This window comes from Malus sylvestris, chromosome 6 (genome assembly GCF_916048215.2).
Source record: "Malus sylvestris chromosome 6, drMalSylv7.2, whole genome shotgun sequence".
Lineage (NCBI taxonomy): Eukaryota > Viridiplantae > Streptophyta > Magnoliopsida > Rosales > Rosaceae > Malus > Malus sylvestris.
The window spans coordinates 32,982,617-32,998,993 of record NC_062265.1 but is presented as its reverse complement, the minus strand read 5'-3'; the positions used below and the strand labels follow the sequence as shown (position 1 = coordinate 32,998,993).

General features: G+C 37.3%; 1 protein-coding gene and 1 long non-coding RNA gene across 3 annotated transcripts; one reads left to right on the top strand and one right to left on the bottom strand.

Moving 5' to 3' along the window:
* The first annotated feature begins 5,786 nt into the window (after nt 1–5,786).
* Nucleotides 5,787–6,594, top strand: LOC126625399 (uncharacterized). Its single transcript, XR_007624423.1, has 3 exons — nt 5,787–6,038; nt 6,070–6,154; nt 6,475–6,594. It is a non-coding gene; the product is annotated as an uncharacterized LOC126625399 (long non-coding RNA).
* Nucleotides 6,595–6,910: 316 nt separating this feature from the next.
* LOC126625393 (cytochrome P450 CYP736A12-like) lies at nt 6,911–11,825 on the bottom strand. 2 transcript variants are annotated; one of them, XM_050294500.1, is made up of 3 exons: nt 11,737–11,825; nt 9,891–10,491; nt 6,911–7,837 (listed from the first exon to the last, which is right to left on the bottom strand). In XM_050294500.1, the coding sequence occupies exons 1-3, from the start codon at nt 11,823–11,825 to the stop codon at nt 6,995–6,997; spliced, it is 1,533 nt and encodes a 510-aa protein (XP_050150457.1). In that variant the 3' UTR covers nt 6,911–6,994. The 2 variants fall into 2 exon arrangements, with proteins under 2 accessions (XP_050150457.1, XP_050150456.1); XM_050294499.1 differs by lacking the exon at nt 11,737–11,825 and having other exon boundaries at nt 9,891–10,643.
* Between the last annotated feature and the right edge of the window lie 4,552 nt (nt 11,826–16,377).

The following is a 16,377-nucleotide window of genomic DNA, read 5'->3' as shown; positions in this document are numbered from 1 at the left end:
TGCCTCTCCTCACCCTCCTGCTTTTTTCTTTCCAAGTTTATATTAATCCTCATCCGAACTACAATAATAACTCTTGCTATCCTCACTACTATCATTTCCGGATTCCCATTCATCCTCATCTTCGTTTGCCTGTTCCGGTGCATTGTATTGAGGCAGATCACCAAGGTCAATTGATATTTCGAATTCGGGAACTCCAGGTACATCAAACGGTTCTTGGACAATATTAGTATCCCGAAGTGTTTCTTCACCAATTTCTATCGAAGATGATAACTGTTGGTCAACGACATTGTCATCATGATCTAGTTCTGGAATATCATATAGCCCTCTTCGATCAATCTTCTGAACAACTTTCCAACCATTGCCGGCTTTAGGGTCGTCTAGATAGAATATTTGTTTCGCCATGGTTGCCAAAATGTATGGGTCTTCATTGTACCAATGTCTCGTAGTGTTTACTGATAGTAAACCATGGTCTTGCTTAACACTCGTTCGGTTATGTGGGTTTGTATCAAACCAAAGACACTTAAACAGTATCACTTGACACCTGTCTTTGTAAAGCAATTGTACTACACTAGTTAGTTTGCCATAAAAATCAATGTCTTCACTGTCGCCCGCACCCGGGACATGGACACCACTATTTTGAGTAGACAACTTGTCATCACGTGTTGCCCCCAAGAACTTGATCTCGTTGACATGACAACTTGAGAACAATTCAGCGTGAATCGGTCCTCTCGCCAAGTTATATAATTCTTCATCGTAAGAGGGTGAATTCAATTCCTTCATTTTGTTCATCTAATATAACATATACAAAAAGTTAACATGTTAGTGTAACCAAATTTAAACACGGGCATGAACAATTTGGAAAATATGCTCAATTCAAATCACATACAACTTACATGTGCGTGAAACCACGAAGGAAACAAGTCACGGTGCTTCTTGGCATATGAATGTGAAGGATATTCCTGCTTCATCAATTGTTCATGCTCTTGAAGGTATGGCAAAGCCTCATCACAATTGTTGAGTATGAACCAATGCGCTACCTCCATGTCTTTTTTGGTAAACGATTCGCCTTTTACAGGATTGCCGAATGGTCGCGCAATTTGGGCAAAAACAGACAGTTTCTCTTTTCTGACACCACCGTCATTATTGCGTTGAGGACGATTGAAAGTTGTCTCAACATCTTGAAGATACATTGCACAAAATGTAAGTGACTCATATGCGACCCATGCCTCCACAAGTGATCCTTCGGGCTTTGCCCTGTTTCGAACACACTTTTTCAACTCACCAAGATATCTGCACAAATAAAAGGTATGCTACAAATTATTCAAAGCATTCGTTGATCATGAATATGTTATATATATATATATATATATATATATACGCTTAATCAAGTACCTTTCTATTGGATACATCCATCGACAGTTCACTGGTCCAGCAAGCAATGCCTCATCTGGCAAGTGAATCATCACGTGAATCATACTTGTAAAGAAAGCTGGGGGAAATATCTGTTCGAACTTGCATAAGACGTTCACAATGTCGTCCTGCAATTTTTTAACATCCGACTTTTGCAAACACCTTGCAGTCAACTGCGAAAAAAATCTCGACAACAACACGATTGGTTTCACCACATTAAGAGGCAATAAGTGTCGAATACCAACCGGAAGAAGGCGTTGGAGTATCACATGACAATCATGACTCTTCATGTTTGAAAATTTACACCCCTTCACGTTCACGCAACGCGAGATATTGGAAGCATACCCATCTGGAAACTTTACAGAAGCAATAAAGTTGAAAAACTCTTTCTTCCCATTTGGCTTAACTGTAAAAAAGGGATGGCCTTTCTTCAATGTACCACCAACATTCTTCATCCATAAGGATGACCTAATGCCCATTCGTTTCAAATCGAGGCGAGCTTCGATCGTGTCTTTTGTTTTTCTTTCAATGTCTAGAATTGTCCCGACCAAAGTGTCAAACACATTTTTCTCAATATGCATAACATCGAGGTTGTGTCTCAATTTTAACTTTGACCAGTACAGAAGCTCAAATAGCATACTCTTGTGTGTCCAGTTCAGATGTGTACTTGGTCTGGGGTTACTGACCCCTTTGCCGAAATGACCAAATTCCAAACGGTTTAACTGATCCAAAATCTCATCTCCCGACCATTCTCTTGGTCTTGGCCGAGTCTCTTTTGTGCCGTGGAAGGCTTTATCATTCTGACGCCACTCGTTGTCCCAAGGGAGCCATCTACGATGACCAAGATAACAAACTTTTCTTGCATGCCAAGACGATGTTACGTTCTCCTTGCATATTGGACATGCCAAATAACCCTTAGTCATCCACCCAGAAACCATTGCATACGCGGGAAAATCGTTTACTGTCCACATCACTGCCGCTCGCATGGTGAACATCTGCCCAGTATATTTATCATATGTACGAACACCGTTTTCCCATAAATCTTTTACCTCATCAACCAACGGCCGCAAATAAACATCAATGGACTTTCCTGGATCTTCGGTAATTACTAGAGTCAACATCATGTATTCTTTTTTCATGCACTTCCAAGGTGGCAGATTATAAGGAAACACGACGACCGGCCAAGTGCTGTGGACTTGGTTTAAAACCCCGAACGGATTAAATCCATCGGTGGCAAGTCCCAATCTGACGTTGCGCGGGTCAGCTGCAAAATCAGGGTACATCCGATCAAATTCTTTCCATGCCTCTCCATCTGCAGGATGCCTCATAACATCATCATTTACCCGTCCTTCTTTATGCCATCTCATGTCGGTTGCGGTATGCATCGACATGTACAATCGTTGCAACCTAGGCTTCAATGGAAGATAACGCATTACTTTTTGTGGAATCTTGGTCTTTCTATTCTGTGATGTCATTTTAAACCTTGGCTCATTGCAGACAGGGCATTTATCCAACGATTTGTTCTCCTTATAGAACAATATACAATTATTTACACATGAGTGAATTTTTTCATACCCCAATCCTAGACCCTTCAACACTTTTTGGGCACTTTTATGATCTTCAGGTAAACAATTGTCCTTTGGAAGCATCCTCTTGATAACTCCCAAAAAGTAATCAAAACACTTGTTTGACAAACGAAACTTGATCTTGCCATGCATCAACTCCACAATTGCTGTGAGCACTGAAAAGTTCTCGCAACCCGGATATAATTCTTGCTTGGCATTTTTCAATAGTTTTTCATAGTTTTTGAATGCCTCACTGTCCATGGTTGGACGACTGTCATCTCCCCCTTCTCCCCCTTCCTGATTGGTGTTGCTCGAGGCGTATGGATAAACGTCATTTAGAATATTCATAACTTGTTCATTAGGATCCACATTAGATTCAACAGTTTCCACTTGTGTCACGTATGAAGACGAAGCTTGGTCTAATCGTTCTCCATGATGATACCAAGTAGTATAGGTCTCCATCATCCCATTTCTTACTAAATGAAATCGAACATTCTCGAATGTCTCCCACATTGAGTTGTTACACCTCCTACACGGACATCGGATTTGAGTTGAACCTAGGTTGTGTGTAGTTGCGAATTCAATGAACTCATCTATTCCATCTAAGTACTCAACATCACATCTATTATGATTATGTATCCATTGTCTGTCCATTTTGTCTGCAATCCCAATAAAAATACAAGAATTACAACAACTTCAACTATTGTCTTGTCACCTTATTCCTCCGGTAAGGGCCCTATCCCATTCAAGAATGCACAGTTATGTGCCGTAATTTACGATTCCAATGGATTAAATTTCGACGTGGGCTAATTTCGGCAGCATCTCCTTACAGTTCTTCAAGTGCACGTCGTAGATACATAATATCCACCGTGTACTCGAAGAACATCAGGAAATGTTACCAAAATTTCCACTATCGAAACCTAATTCGTGGACCGCAAACTACAACACATAACTATGCATTCCCAAACTGTCCAAAAAATGGGACAATTCAAGAATTAATTGGACCGCAGTCATGCTTTCGCATCCATGCACGAAATCCAACTAATTCTCAAACGAGAAACTAAGCTTTTCTTGAAAAAAGGATAACCCAACCATACAAAGGTCTTTCAGAATACTCCAAAACTTGGGCCATAACTATCATTTACCATCCCAACCAAACAAAGGATAACCCAACAAACAAACTTCAAGACAAAGTAGAAATTATACCTGCACAATAAGAAGACAACCTGAAGGAGTTCAAAACCCCTATGATGATAAATATATCAATCACAACCCAAGCAATGGCCTTTCAGACTGCTCCTTCAAATTATACTAGTTACAGCTCGGATGCCCTATAAATTATACAATTATATCATATCAGAGTCTCCTCATGTAACAATTGTACATAAATCAATAGGGTTTGGTTCCCTTCCAATTAAAGCTATAAATTGCAGGACACCATACTGCTATAATTGAATCAACTTGTGGTGAGGCAAAAACATCCTCGCAAATAGCTGCAGTTAGCATTCCATTCCCCACAAATCCAGCGTGTGCAGCCTCATGCCCACTTCCACCTCCCTGTATCATCAAGGTATTTAAATTAGAAAGCCTATCTCTGTTACATAGTTTACAATTCCATTTCATTCTAAAAGCCATCAACAAGGAAATATTCATTTTTACACCATAACATTGAATGCAAGTATTGTCCTTCATTTTTTATCTTCTTCTCCCTCCTAAAACTCAACATTAACCAATAGAACTGGACAACGAAGAATGAATGATGCATGGGATCGATTCTCCCCTGCTCATGATATTTTTGTCCTTCAAGCTTTTCATTTCTTTTCTTTGTCAGTTTTCATGGGAAAAGAGAAGGGAACATAAGTGGACCTAAAAATTACTACAAATATCATATATTCTCTATAACTTTCCAATTTATTGTATTAAATTCTTTATTTCCATTTGGTGTAGTTGCTTAGATGGTCACTCTATCTGACTCACTCCCCAATCTTAATTAGCTTTAGTAAATCAGATGGCAACTGCTTCAAAGCTTTCAATTTCTACACTTTCCTCTTGAGTCAATTTCTACATATTCCTAGAGTCTTGTCTAAAATAAACTAACAGATACACTAAATCAAAAGAAAAAGAAGTCATACAAAATAAATGAAAATTTGAAAAGTAGCAAAATTGTGGGGGAAAGGAAGCTCTTACCTTTGGAGTGATGAGAGTGAGTGAAGTGAAGTCTTGGAATTGGAGTGATGATTGAACTGTTGGGTCTTCTCAGTTTTGAGTGAATGTGTTAGAATTGGAGTGATAAGTGTGATAAATGACAGAAGGAAAATAATTTCTATTTTCACTTTGCGCGACGGAGATGGGCAGTGGTCGCGCAAAACAGCTTTGCGCAACGCAATACTTCGTCGCGCAAAGTAGTTTTGCGCGACCACTGCCCATCTCCGTCGCGCAAAGTAGTTTTGCGCGACCATTTCCCATATGCGTCGCGCAAAGTTGGGATAAAAGCGGTAGATTTGCGCGACGCTTTGTGTTCATCGTCGCGCAAACATACTTTGCGCGACTAAATTTTCTCCGTCGCGCAAAGTGTTTTTTCTACTAGTGAGTAAGAGGTCTTTGGTTCAAATCTTATGAATGACAAGTTTGATACCGATTTATTATCTCATCCTTTGGTGTAAACATATCGTTGTATTATAAGAAGAAAAAAATAGCGAGATGGGTGCTACATGAGAGAGTTCCAGAGAACAAGTATATTTTAAGAGAATAAAATTTAAGCATTCGTCTGATGACTATTTGATTTTTAGTTTCTACATTTTGTGTTTTAGTTGTGGAGAAAATATAAAGAGGAAAAAGAAAGAAGAATGGTGGGAAGAAGGAAAGAAAGAAATAATGAACGAAAGAATGAAACCTAAGTGCAAAACCCAAAAGACAAAACAAAATAGGGAAACACAAATAAAGTGATAAACTTAGATAAGTAAGTAAAAAGGGCGCAATTATTGAAATATTAATCTAAACCACCTCCAATTGTATTAGCTTTTTGTAAGATAACTTTAAACATCAATTAAGAGAATGAAAAACGTATAAGATAGTTTTAAAGATCAATTAAGAGAACGAAAAACGTATTATGGTTAACACTTTAACGATGTAATTACTTTAATCTTTCCTAGTCAGAGGTGGCATTAACATACCATTTGGTACATGGGACGGGACGGAACGGAGTGGAACGAGGCGTTCCGTCCCACGTTTGGTGTGCCTAAAACAGGTGGAACGCGCTGTTCCACGGGACGAGTTTTGGGTGAATTTTCGTTCCACCTCACCCCCTTGGAACAACTCGTTCCACATTCGTGGAACACAAAATTATAACCTCTCTGTCTCATTCTTCTTTATCATTGTTTCCATCTGAGGGCATCTTTGCTCCCTCTCCGTTCCGTCCCGTCCTGTCCTATCCCGTCCCGTCCCATTCCGTTCCGTCCCGTCCCGTCTGCATACCAAACGATACCAAAAGGAACACGAGTAATGCTAGGCAGATTAAATTTTGTAAATTAAATGACATAGAAGTTGATAATTGGATTATCATTTAAACGTTGATAAATGTATTCATTTAATATTTGTGACATTTCATTTAGTTTGCAAATTAGTCTACAAATTTAGTCTCTATAACATTACTCAAAGAACACTATTATAACTACAAGACATTTATTTCAACCCTTTATGAAGGTTGACCGTTTAGGCGGTACGTATGTAGGTGGGCATGATGACAAGCAAATTATTTTTTACGGGAGGGAAAATTGAACAAGCGACCTCAAGCGCAAGGAATGATATTTTTAATCAATTGAACTACAAGACACTTGCATTAATCCAAATTATACAGTTAATTAATGTTTATTTATGCCTAGACATACTATATATATATATATATATATTAAGGGAGTAATGCTAGAGAGACTAAATTTAGAGACTAAAATTGTAAACTAAATGATGTGTCACCAATAGAAATGAGTACATCTATCAACGCTTAAGTAATAAACCAATCATCAACTTCTATTGTATAGGCGGCAGGTCGGCATGGCAAGCAAGTGTTTGGCTTTCGACAATGATAAGCCGAATTTCTCAGTCATGTCCAAGTCTTTAGGTAGCATTCCACTAGGGAGCTCCCAGTTGAAGCAGTGCAACAAGTTTCCCAGAACAAGACGAACTGTGGTTAACCCTAATTGCATAGCAGGGCACCCTCTTCGACCAGACCCAAATGGTATGAGCTGGAAGTCATGTCCACGTAGGTCAACGTTATTATTCATAAACCTTTCAGGGTAGAATTCTTCCACATTATCTGACCATACACTTGGATCCCTCCCAATGGTCCAAATATTGATAAAGACTCTTGATTTCTTGGGTATGTGATATCCATCAACCGTAATGTCCTCCATGGATTGATGAGGGACTAGTAATGGGGCAACTGGGTGTAACCTTAAGCTCTCCTTGACCACCATGCTCAAGTAATCCAGCTTTGGCAAATCACTTTCTTCCACCATTCGATCCATCCCGATCACACTCTGGAGCTCTTCTTGGAGACGTTTCATTACTTTCGGGTGCCTCAAGAGTTCGGCCAGGGTCCAGACAATCGTTGTGGCTGAGGTGTCAAAGGCACCCGCAATCATGTCGAGTAAAATGGCTTTGACATTTGTTCGCTCGAGCATGTAGACTTCCTCATCGTTGGGGTTTAATGGTTGGTGGATTGATGAAAGCAGCACGTCTACAAAGTCCTTATGATGATTGCCTTGTACCTCATCACTTCTGGAAACTTGTTCATGGTCTTGGATTATCTTTTCGAGTAGTTGGTCGACAGTTTTGCTAACTCTCTTCATGCGCTTGGTCAATCCCTAAGTGGAAGAAATAGTTAAGATTCCATACAATCAATCAATATGCATGCATATATAAAAGCTATTACATCTTGTATTTTTGGAGTAACTTTTGGGTGAGGATAGGCACATACGGTGACACTCTCACATGGGTATAAGGGATCATGTGCAACCCTTTTTTCTGAGATGAAAGAACAACTACAGATAATCATGTACGTTGAGTTTGATTCCTATAATATTATTGGACTTTTTTTCCCTCATTTTATGTATTAATCTCTATTTTTCTCTGTCAAATGGTTGATCATTTATTGGAATTAAAGTCATTAGTAATTATTAAACTCAATAATCGGAGTCACTCATGTAAAATGCAAATTTTCCGCCCTAGGAGTTTGATTCTTATAAAATTGGACTTAAACTCAAATTTACCCACTACGTAAGGCCTCAAAATCTATATCTACATATTTACTAGCATTTTATCTTTTGAATTTTTGTAAAATCCTCATTTTCAATGGTAAAATAATATCCTTATTATTAGTATTACATCCTTTATGAAGGATAAGAAAAAAAAACACATACATGTAACATATGCTTTTAAGGGAAGGGATTCTCAATTTTTAGATTAGTTGTGGATTCTATACTACATTGAACTTCAATGATATCTGAATTGTCTATTTTCAAGTTGTACCTCTTAAATCATTCTTGCAAAATTAGCCAAATAAAAAATGTTTGAGGCATCAATTAATCTAATTGAGCTCCATGACATTGACGAACATTATGTTATAAGAAACATATATTAAAATTTCATCGTGACAATCAAATGACCAAATGATTTTGGATTGAATTGATTTTTTTGCAAGAATGACCTATGAATAGAGACAAAATATAGACAATTCTTATTATTGAAGTTCAATGTGGAGTGAGCCCTACAACTATTAATTTTTTTTAAATGGAGATCTTCCCTTAAAGAGCCTGTTGAATATATTTTAAATTTGTATAGTTGATTGCAGAAATTAAGGTTCCTACAATAATGAATTGTGCATTAAATCCATTGCTATTGTAATAATATCCCGGATGCCATTGGCAACCAAATGCATAAGATAGGGAGCAGTTTGTATTTAATACTTTAAGTTGGTCAGAAAGATGTAAAATATTGATTGGAAAATATAAATAAGAACTTTATATATATATATGGATGTATATTTTTTTTATGGTGGACTCCGCTACTCTAAGAGAGAAAATTAAATAAAAGCTCAAATTTACATCACTCTCATTAGCATAGAACTCCCATCTACCCCTCTTGAAACTATAAAATGAGATGAGATGTAAATATATTTTTACATCTCTAATTAGGAGATAGTTTATCGTCAGCAGGCTATGGAATGGACCATACGATATGAATCATATGATTTTGCATTTATAATTTGTGGATGCTTTGACTTTGTGAATCATATCACCAGCAAAAAGACGATAAGTGAGCTCGCTAAAGTAAACAGATATTCCTCTCAGATTAATTTGTACGAACGTGAACTAGTTACTCGTTGAGTTTGGATATACTTTTTAAAATGACTGAAAGCGCTTTTAGAAAAAATGTTTTTGGATTCTAAAAGCAATATTTGAAGTGCTTTCTACAAGAAGCACTAGTTATATTTGCTTCTTCCAAAAAACACTTTTAGTGTTTTTCGAAGATTTGCTAGCATTTTTATTAAGGATTGTTTCTAAAAATAATTTTACCAAAAACACTTTAAGAATACATCCAAACGAGCTTGGTTTCCCTAAACTATGAATTAATCTCGTTCACTTAATTTGTTGACACTACTTCTGTTCCTGTTGGTGGATCTATTGAAATACGTCATCTAAATAATAGAGTTCAAATATTTTTAGAGAAGTAGTGCTAAAATCAGTCGCGCATACGTGTGTGCACTTATTTGCAACGCCTCTACTTTGTATTTGTGCTTAGCAATAGCGTGTGTGCAATGGTTGTAAATGTCCCTACTTTACGGTGGTCCTAGCATTTCGCTAGTTTTATTATTGATTCATCTATCAAGTTTGTAGTTAAGAATGAAGGGTAACATACCTGAAGATCAAGTGGACTAAGGAAAGGCACATAATCACTAATGTTGAAAGCTCCTGTCAAGAATAGGGCTTCCTCAATAATCCCCTTGAGATCAAACATATCATCATTTTTTCTCCCCAACACCATCCTATACGTGATTCCCTCAACAAGCTCACCGACCTTCTCACTAAAATCCACCACCTCGCCTGCCTCCGCAGCTACCTTCAGAGACTGCACCAACAACCCTACCTCCTCCCTTCTTAGCGGAGCAAAACCCTCGATTTTCGAGGGACAAAGAAGTTGAAGTGTGCAGAGTTTCCGAATACGGCGCCAATATGGGCCATATTCAGTAAAGGCCATGGCCTTCGTGCCGTAGGCCATGTACTCGGAGGCTTGGAGTTTGGGGCGGCTAGCGAAAATGGTGTCGTGGGTTTTGAGGAATAGCTCTGCTGTTTTGGGAGATGAGACCACTATGGTTGGTATGAACCCTAGACGCATGGACATTATAGGTCCATATTTTTTTGCTAGGTTTTGGAGGCTACGGTGTGGGAGGTCGCCTAGCATATGAAGATTGCCAATGATTGGCAGTGCCGTAGGGCCAGGAGGAAGTTTTCGGCTTTGCCTTGAGGAGGTATTGATAAGGCGGATGAGAGACCATAGGAATGTGAGGAATACAACGATGAGGATGGCTATTTCTGAAGGACTCATTTTATATAATTTATGGGTGAGATCGATAAATGGGACATTAGACACACACATATATATACATGTAGACTCATTTTGTTTGATACTTATAGAGAGTTCAAGATCCAACAGCTAATTGATATAAATGCTAGCATGTGAAAAATGAGTTCTTGGTTTTGTTGGTGGTGGTGGTGGGGGGGGGGGGGGGGGGGGCGGAATGCACAAGACTTCATTGAATATGGATGGATATGGACAACATGAGGATACGTGTGCCATCTTTTCAAAGAAACATGTCTTGTTCTAGTTGTACTTACATGCTTTGTTTTCAACTTTTCTACGCACGTGCAATATAAGATATTTACCCAAGTTTCATCTAAAGTGTTACACACAGGCTTTAATTAGTTTTGACAAAATTCTAAGAAAATTATACAAAACCCCTATTTTCAAAGAATTTTTTTCCACACCACAAGCTTGTTAAAATTCTTGCCAGACAATGTAAAGAAGTTTGGAAACGATAGTAAAATTTACAAATGTTATGATTAAATTATTTTTTTTTTTAATAATTATTTGAGAGGTCATAATTTGGCTCCACATGGTTGCGGATGTGTGGATTTCTCACGTATGACGCGCTAATTGGGTCTTACGTGAGGGGGCATGTTTAACTATCTGACGTTGGACAGAGACAATGAAAAAAAAAGAGTTTAAATATTTTAACTCTATTTCAACTAATACTGAGGTCTTTTGTAATAAAACTTCACACTTGTCGGACTGTGCATGTAGTAATCAATAAGTTAAAGACAATATTAGTGTTGTTAGAAGTGGACATTGGCCCGTCTCCTAGATACTTTATTCATGTAACAAGTTTGGTAATTAACAAGGAAGGGTAAAGTTTGGTAATTAACAATGAAGGGTAACATACCTGAAGATCAAGTGGACTAAGGAAAGGCACATAACACTAATGTTGGGGCGGCTTGCAAAAATGGTGTCGTGGGTTTTGAGGAATAGCTCTGCTGCTTGGGGAGATGAGACCACTATGGTTGGTATGAACCCTAGACGCATGGACATTATAGGTCCATATTTTTTTGCCAGGTTTTGGAGGCTGCGGTGTGGGAGGTCGCCTAGCATATGAAGATTGCCAATGATTGGTAGTGCCCTAGGGCCAGGAGGTAGTTTTCAGCTTTGCCTTGAGAAGGCATTGATTAGGATGCAGAGGAGAGACCACATGAAGGTAAGGAATACAAGGATTAGGATGGCTATTTCTGAAGGAATCATTTTTTATTGATGGGTGAGATAGATGGACTCATTTTGTTTAATACTTATAGAGAGTTCAAGATCCAACAGCTGATTGATAATGGAGTAAAATCTTGCATGTGAATGAGTTTTTACCCTGGACTACGATTCTTTCCCCCCTAATCCTCCCCATTTTCCTCCCCTCTTCTCACACTTTCATCTTTGTCTTTCTCTCTCTATAAAGAAATCAGTATAAGATGTTGATGTGACTTAATCGTAACTATTTAAATAGGATGGGAAGGAAAGGAAGAGATATTAGAAGGAGAGAAAATCATACTCCCTTTACCCTAATACATGCAAAACGAAATCGCAATAAAAATTAAAAAAAAAAGAAAAAGAAGAAAACAAAGTTATATGAATTCTTTTATATAAGCAATAATAATTCGATTTGTGCTTTTGCAGCTTATGTAGCTATACACCCAGCTCTGCAATTTTTATGAAATTGAGAGACTTTTGAAAAAGCGTAGCGACGTACGTAATGCACAAGAGTTGATTGAATGTGTATATATGGATTTAAGGAGGATAAGTGTGAGGTAGCAAGGCGTGCCACCTGTTGAAAGTAACACTGCATGTCTCATGTTCTCGTAGTACATTATAGGTATATTTCACTTTCATAACAGGGTGGAAAAAATGGACAAGAACCAAATGGCTAGGAGGCCAAAGTAGCCAACCTGCCTGTATGCAGGTTAATTTCAAAATACCATAAATTGCCTTTAAAATATTTTAAAATTACTATTGAATTGAAAGGAGTTAAAATAATTCAACAAATATTAATTTTGAATGAATTTAAAATTTTAAACTTTAGAAAGAAAAAAATAACAAAACCTCACGTTAGTGGGTGGTTTATGTTTAACTTCTAATTTATTTTCAAAAATATTATTAATAAAAATATATAAATAAAAAAAACTTGAATTTCTTAATTTATTTTGTAAAAAATCATAATAAAACTTTAATTTAACATACAAAGACCAATTGTCACATGCGTACGCGTGTGACAAGAGGCTAGTTCAAGATAACGTATGAAACATTGTCTGTGTGCTGACTATATGAAGTTTACACATACACTTGTGTAAACAGATCGGCTTAGTTCTAAAATGAATTGTTGTTTTTTGATTTAGAAAAACCGATTAAAAAACGTGAGCAACAATTTTGGTGAAAAATGCGATTGGTAAAGCCAGTAAGGAAACCTTAATTAGTATCGTTTCCAAACTTCTTTACATTGTTTAGCAAGAATTTTAACAAGCTTGTGGTGTGGAAAAAATTCTGCGAAAAAAGTGCTTTTGTAAAATTTTCGTAGAATTTTGCCAAACTAATTAAAGCATGTGCGTAACATTTTCGATGAAACTTGGGTAGATATCTTATATTGCACCTATGTAACATTGATATACTTGAGTGTAAATATGAGATATGATTACAATACTTACATGTATTTTGTCAATATAAATGATTTTGTTTTTATGTATATATATATTTTTTCAATAAGAAACCCAATATCGCAATTTATTTCATATAAAAAAAGAAGAATAAAATGTAGGTAACATTGTTTCTAATGAGTTATCTTATGGAGTCATTAAGTTACTTGGTTTTTCTTAAAATGCAACTTTTGACATATATAATACAAAATACAAACTGTTTCGTTCTTGTTAAATCATTTAAAAAATTGGAGAAAATACATGTTGTCCACTTTCTTATTCATTTAGTGATGATTGATTTATTTTCTCCATACAAATGTTATAGTTAGAATTTTTTTTTCTCAAATAACTATATAGAGATCATGACAAAGAGTTAAGGTCAGAATTTTCCTAGAGATGATAGGCGATAATCATGGAGCGCGGTAGTCTCTCTTAAAATCGCTACTGATTCTTCATTGCAAACAATTAATTAAATTGCAAAGATCAGTAGTGACGTATCTGAGGATCACACAGAGCTGTTGCTTAAAAGTAAAACCACACAAACTACTATGCAGCACAAACATACACAATAACAACTAAGCCAAGAAGGAAACCACGATCGACTCATCTCCACAACGACAAAGTAAGGCACACTCATCCCAAGTTTCCAACCATCCACAGCATCACGAGACCACGACTCGATCAAAGTGTATTTGTCGCTAACTCGATCATTAAAAGCGTTTTGACAATACATCTTGGCCATGGGTCCACATATATCCTTGAATTAAGATAGTTCAACAACATTCATAATTACCACGAGCTAGTGGTCTAGTGGTAAATGATGGATTGTGAGACTTCCTTCAAATTAAAAATTGGAGGTCTTGGGTTCGAAACCCGCTGCTGGTGTGGAAGCCATACTTGTGGTCAGAGAAAGCTGAAATGTCTCTGTGAGTCTTCTCGCCCTCGAAAATGGTGGATAACCGTGACTTACCACCAGTTGTCCCTCATTTAAAAAAAAGATGAAATAAAAAACAACATTCATAATTAACTGAGACAAGTAAAAGGGTACAATTATTGACAGATTAATCGAAATAATGTCCAATTATATTGGTTATTTAGTACAAACAATTGTAAATAATGGGAAAATAAATATTTACAATTATGAAATTAATATGGCAAGAGATCAAAAAGTTACAAAGAGTGATGGCTTTTGTTATCTTAGATATATTTTACAAAGTAACGGAGAATTCGATTGATATCCGAACTATAGAATATAAAAAGAATTTATCATATATAACCAAAATTTAACCCCCAATTTCATAAATGTTAGTTTTTATAAAAACTATCAATTATGGTTAAAAAAATACATGAATAGACCTAAATTGTAACATCCCACATCGACCAACAAAGAGGGGATGATGTGCCTTATATGTACATGCCCACCTTCTATAGTACGATACTTTTTGGGAACTTATTGGCTTCGGGTTCCATCGGAACTCCGAAGTTAAGTGAGTTCGATCAGGCCCTTAAGGAGGGTGGATTGTAACATCCCATATCGACCAACAGAGAGGGGGTGATGTGCCTTATATGTACATGCCCACCTCCTATAGTACGAGGCCTTTTGGGAACTCATTGGCTTCGGGTTCATCGGAACTCCGAAGTTAAGCGAGTTCGGGCGAGAGCATTCCCAAGATGGGTGACTCACTAGGAAGTTCTCGTGTGAGTTCCCAAAAATAAAATTGTGAAGGCGTGGCTGGGGTCCGAAGAAGACAATATCATGCTACGGCGAGTCGAGACTGGGATGTAACATAAATGCCCTAAAAATTGATACACAATTACTCTAAACCCAATAACATACCAGAATAAAGTGACTTGGGTTATAAGAAATCTCACCATCGCAGCCACGTTTGCCTCCTCCCCATCCCGAACCACCCACCGCGGCAACCCCTCCCCCTGTGTCCATCCTCTCTCCTTCTTATGGTGTAATGCTCAATGTATTAAAAAAAAGGGTAAAGTACAAAAAACTACCTCAACTATTGGTGTCACGATACTTTCATACCTCATCTTTTAAAATTGACAATGTCATACCTCGTATTTAGAATTTAGTCCAATGTTATACCTTCCATTAGCCTGGCCGTTAATTTGTCAATTAAATGCTGACGTGGCTTGATCCAGACACCATTTTCTATTAAAAAATTAAAAAAAAATCATTTAATGTTTTTAAAAATTAAAATAATAAAGAAAAGTTAAAAAAGAAGAAGAAAGAAACAAAACCTGTTTGTCCCTTCCCCTCTTCTTTCCCCTATCTACCTGCTGCAACCCAGAGAAAAGAAGAAGAAAAAAAAAAACAAAACTTTGTCCCTTCCCACCCCCCCTCGGGTCCTTCTCTCTTCTCCCCCAACCCCCTATTCTCCCCTACCCGAGCCCCTACCTGCGACCCAGAAAAAAAAAAATCCCAGTTCGTCTTCCCCTCGCATCCACCCTCTGCACCCACCCTCGCACCTACCCAACCTCGCACCCACCCCCCGTGGAATCGATCTGGCGAACAGGATCTGGGTTTTTTTTTTTCCTTCTTCTTCTCCTCCTTCCTCCTTCTTCTTTTTCTTCCTCATTTTCCTTCTTCTTCTTCTTCTTCTTCGCGGTGGTGGGGGGGGGGGGTGTTGGGGGGTTGATGGGTTTTAAAAATTGTTTTTTTTTTGTTGAAGATTAAGCAGGGAAGAAGATGAAGATGGGGAGAGAGAGAAGGGGGAGGGGGTGGAAGGGACGAACAGGTTTTGTTTTTTTGTTTTTTGTTTTTTTAACTTTTCTTTATTATTTTAATATTTTAAAATATTAAATGATTTTGTTTTTAGTTTTTTTAATTTTTTAATATAAAATGGGGTCTGGAAAGCCACGTCAGCATTTAACTGACAAATTAATGGCTAGACTAACGTAAGGTATAATATTGAACCAAATTCTAAAGACGAGGTATAACATTGTCAATTTTAAAAGATGAGGTATGAAAGTGTCGTGACACCAATGATTGAGGTGGTTTTTTGTACTTTACCCTAAAAAAAATTATAATTTATGTTCTTATATTAATTATAGGGCAAAAGACAGTTCACTACCCTCATGTTTAGTGGTTTTCAACATTTAGTACATCA

Bases quoted from the DNA above. Each gene is read 5' to 3' on its own strand.
- LOC126625393 (XM_050294499.1), bottom strand. From the start codon at position 10,628: ATGTGTGTGTCTAATGTCCCATTTATCGATCTCACCCATAAATTATAT. The intron at 7,838-9,890 runs GTATGTTACCCT...TCTTCCACTTAG, and splicing joins TTAGTCCACTTGATCTTCAG to GGATTGACCAAGCGCATGAA.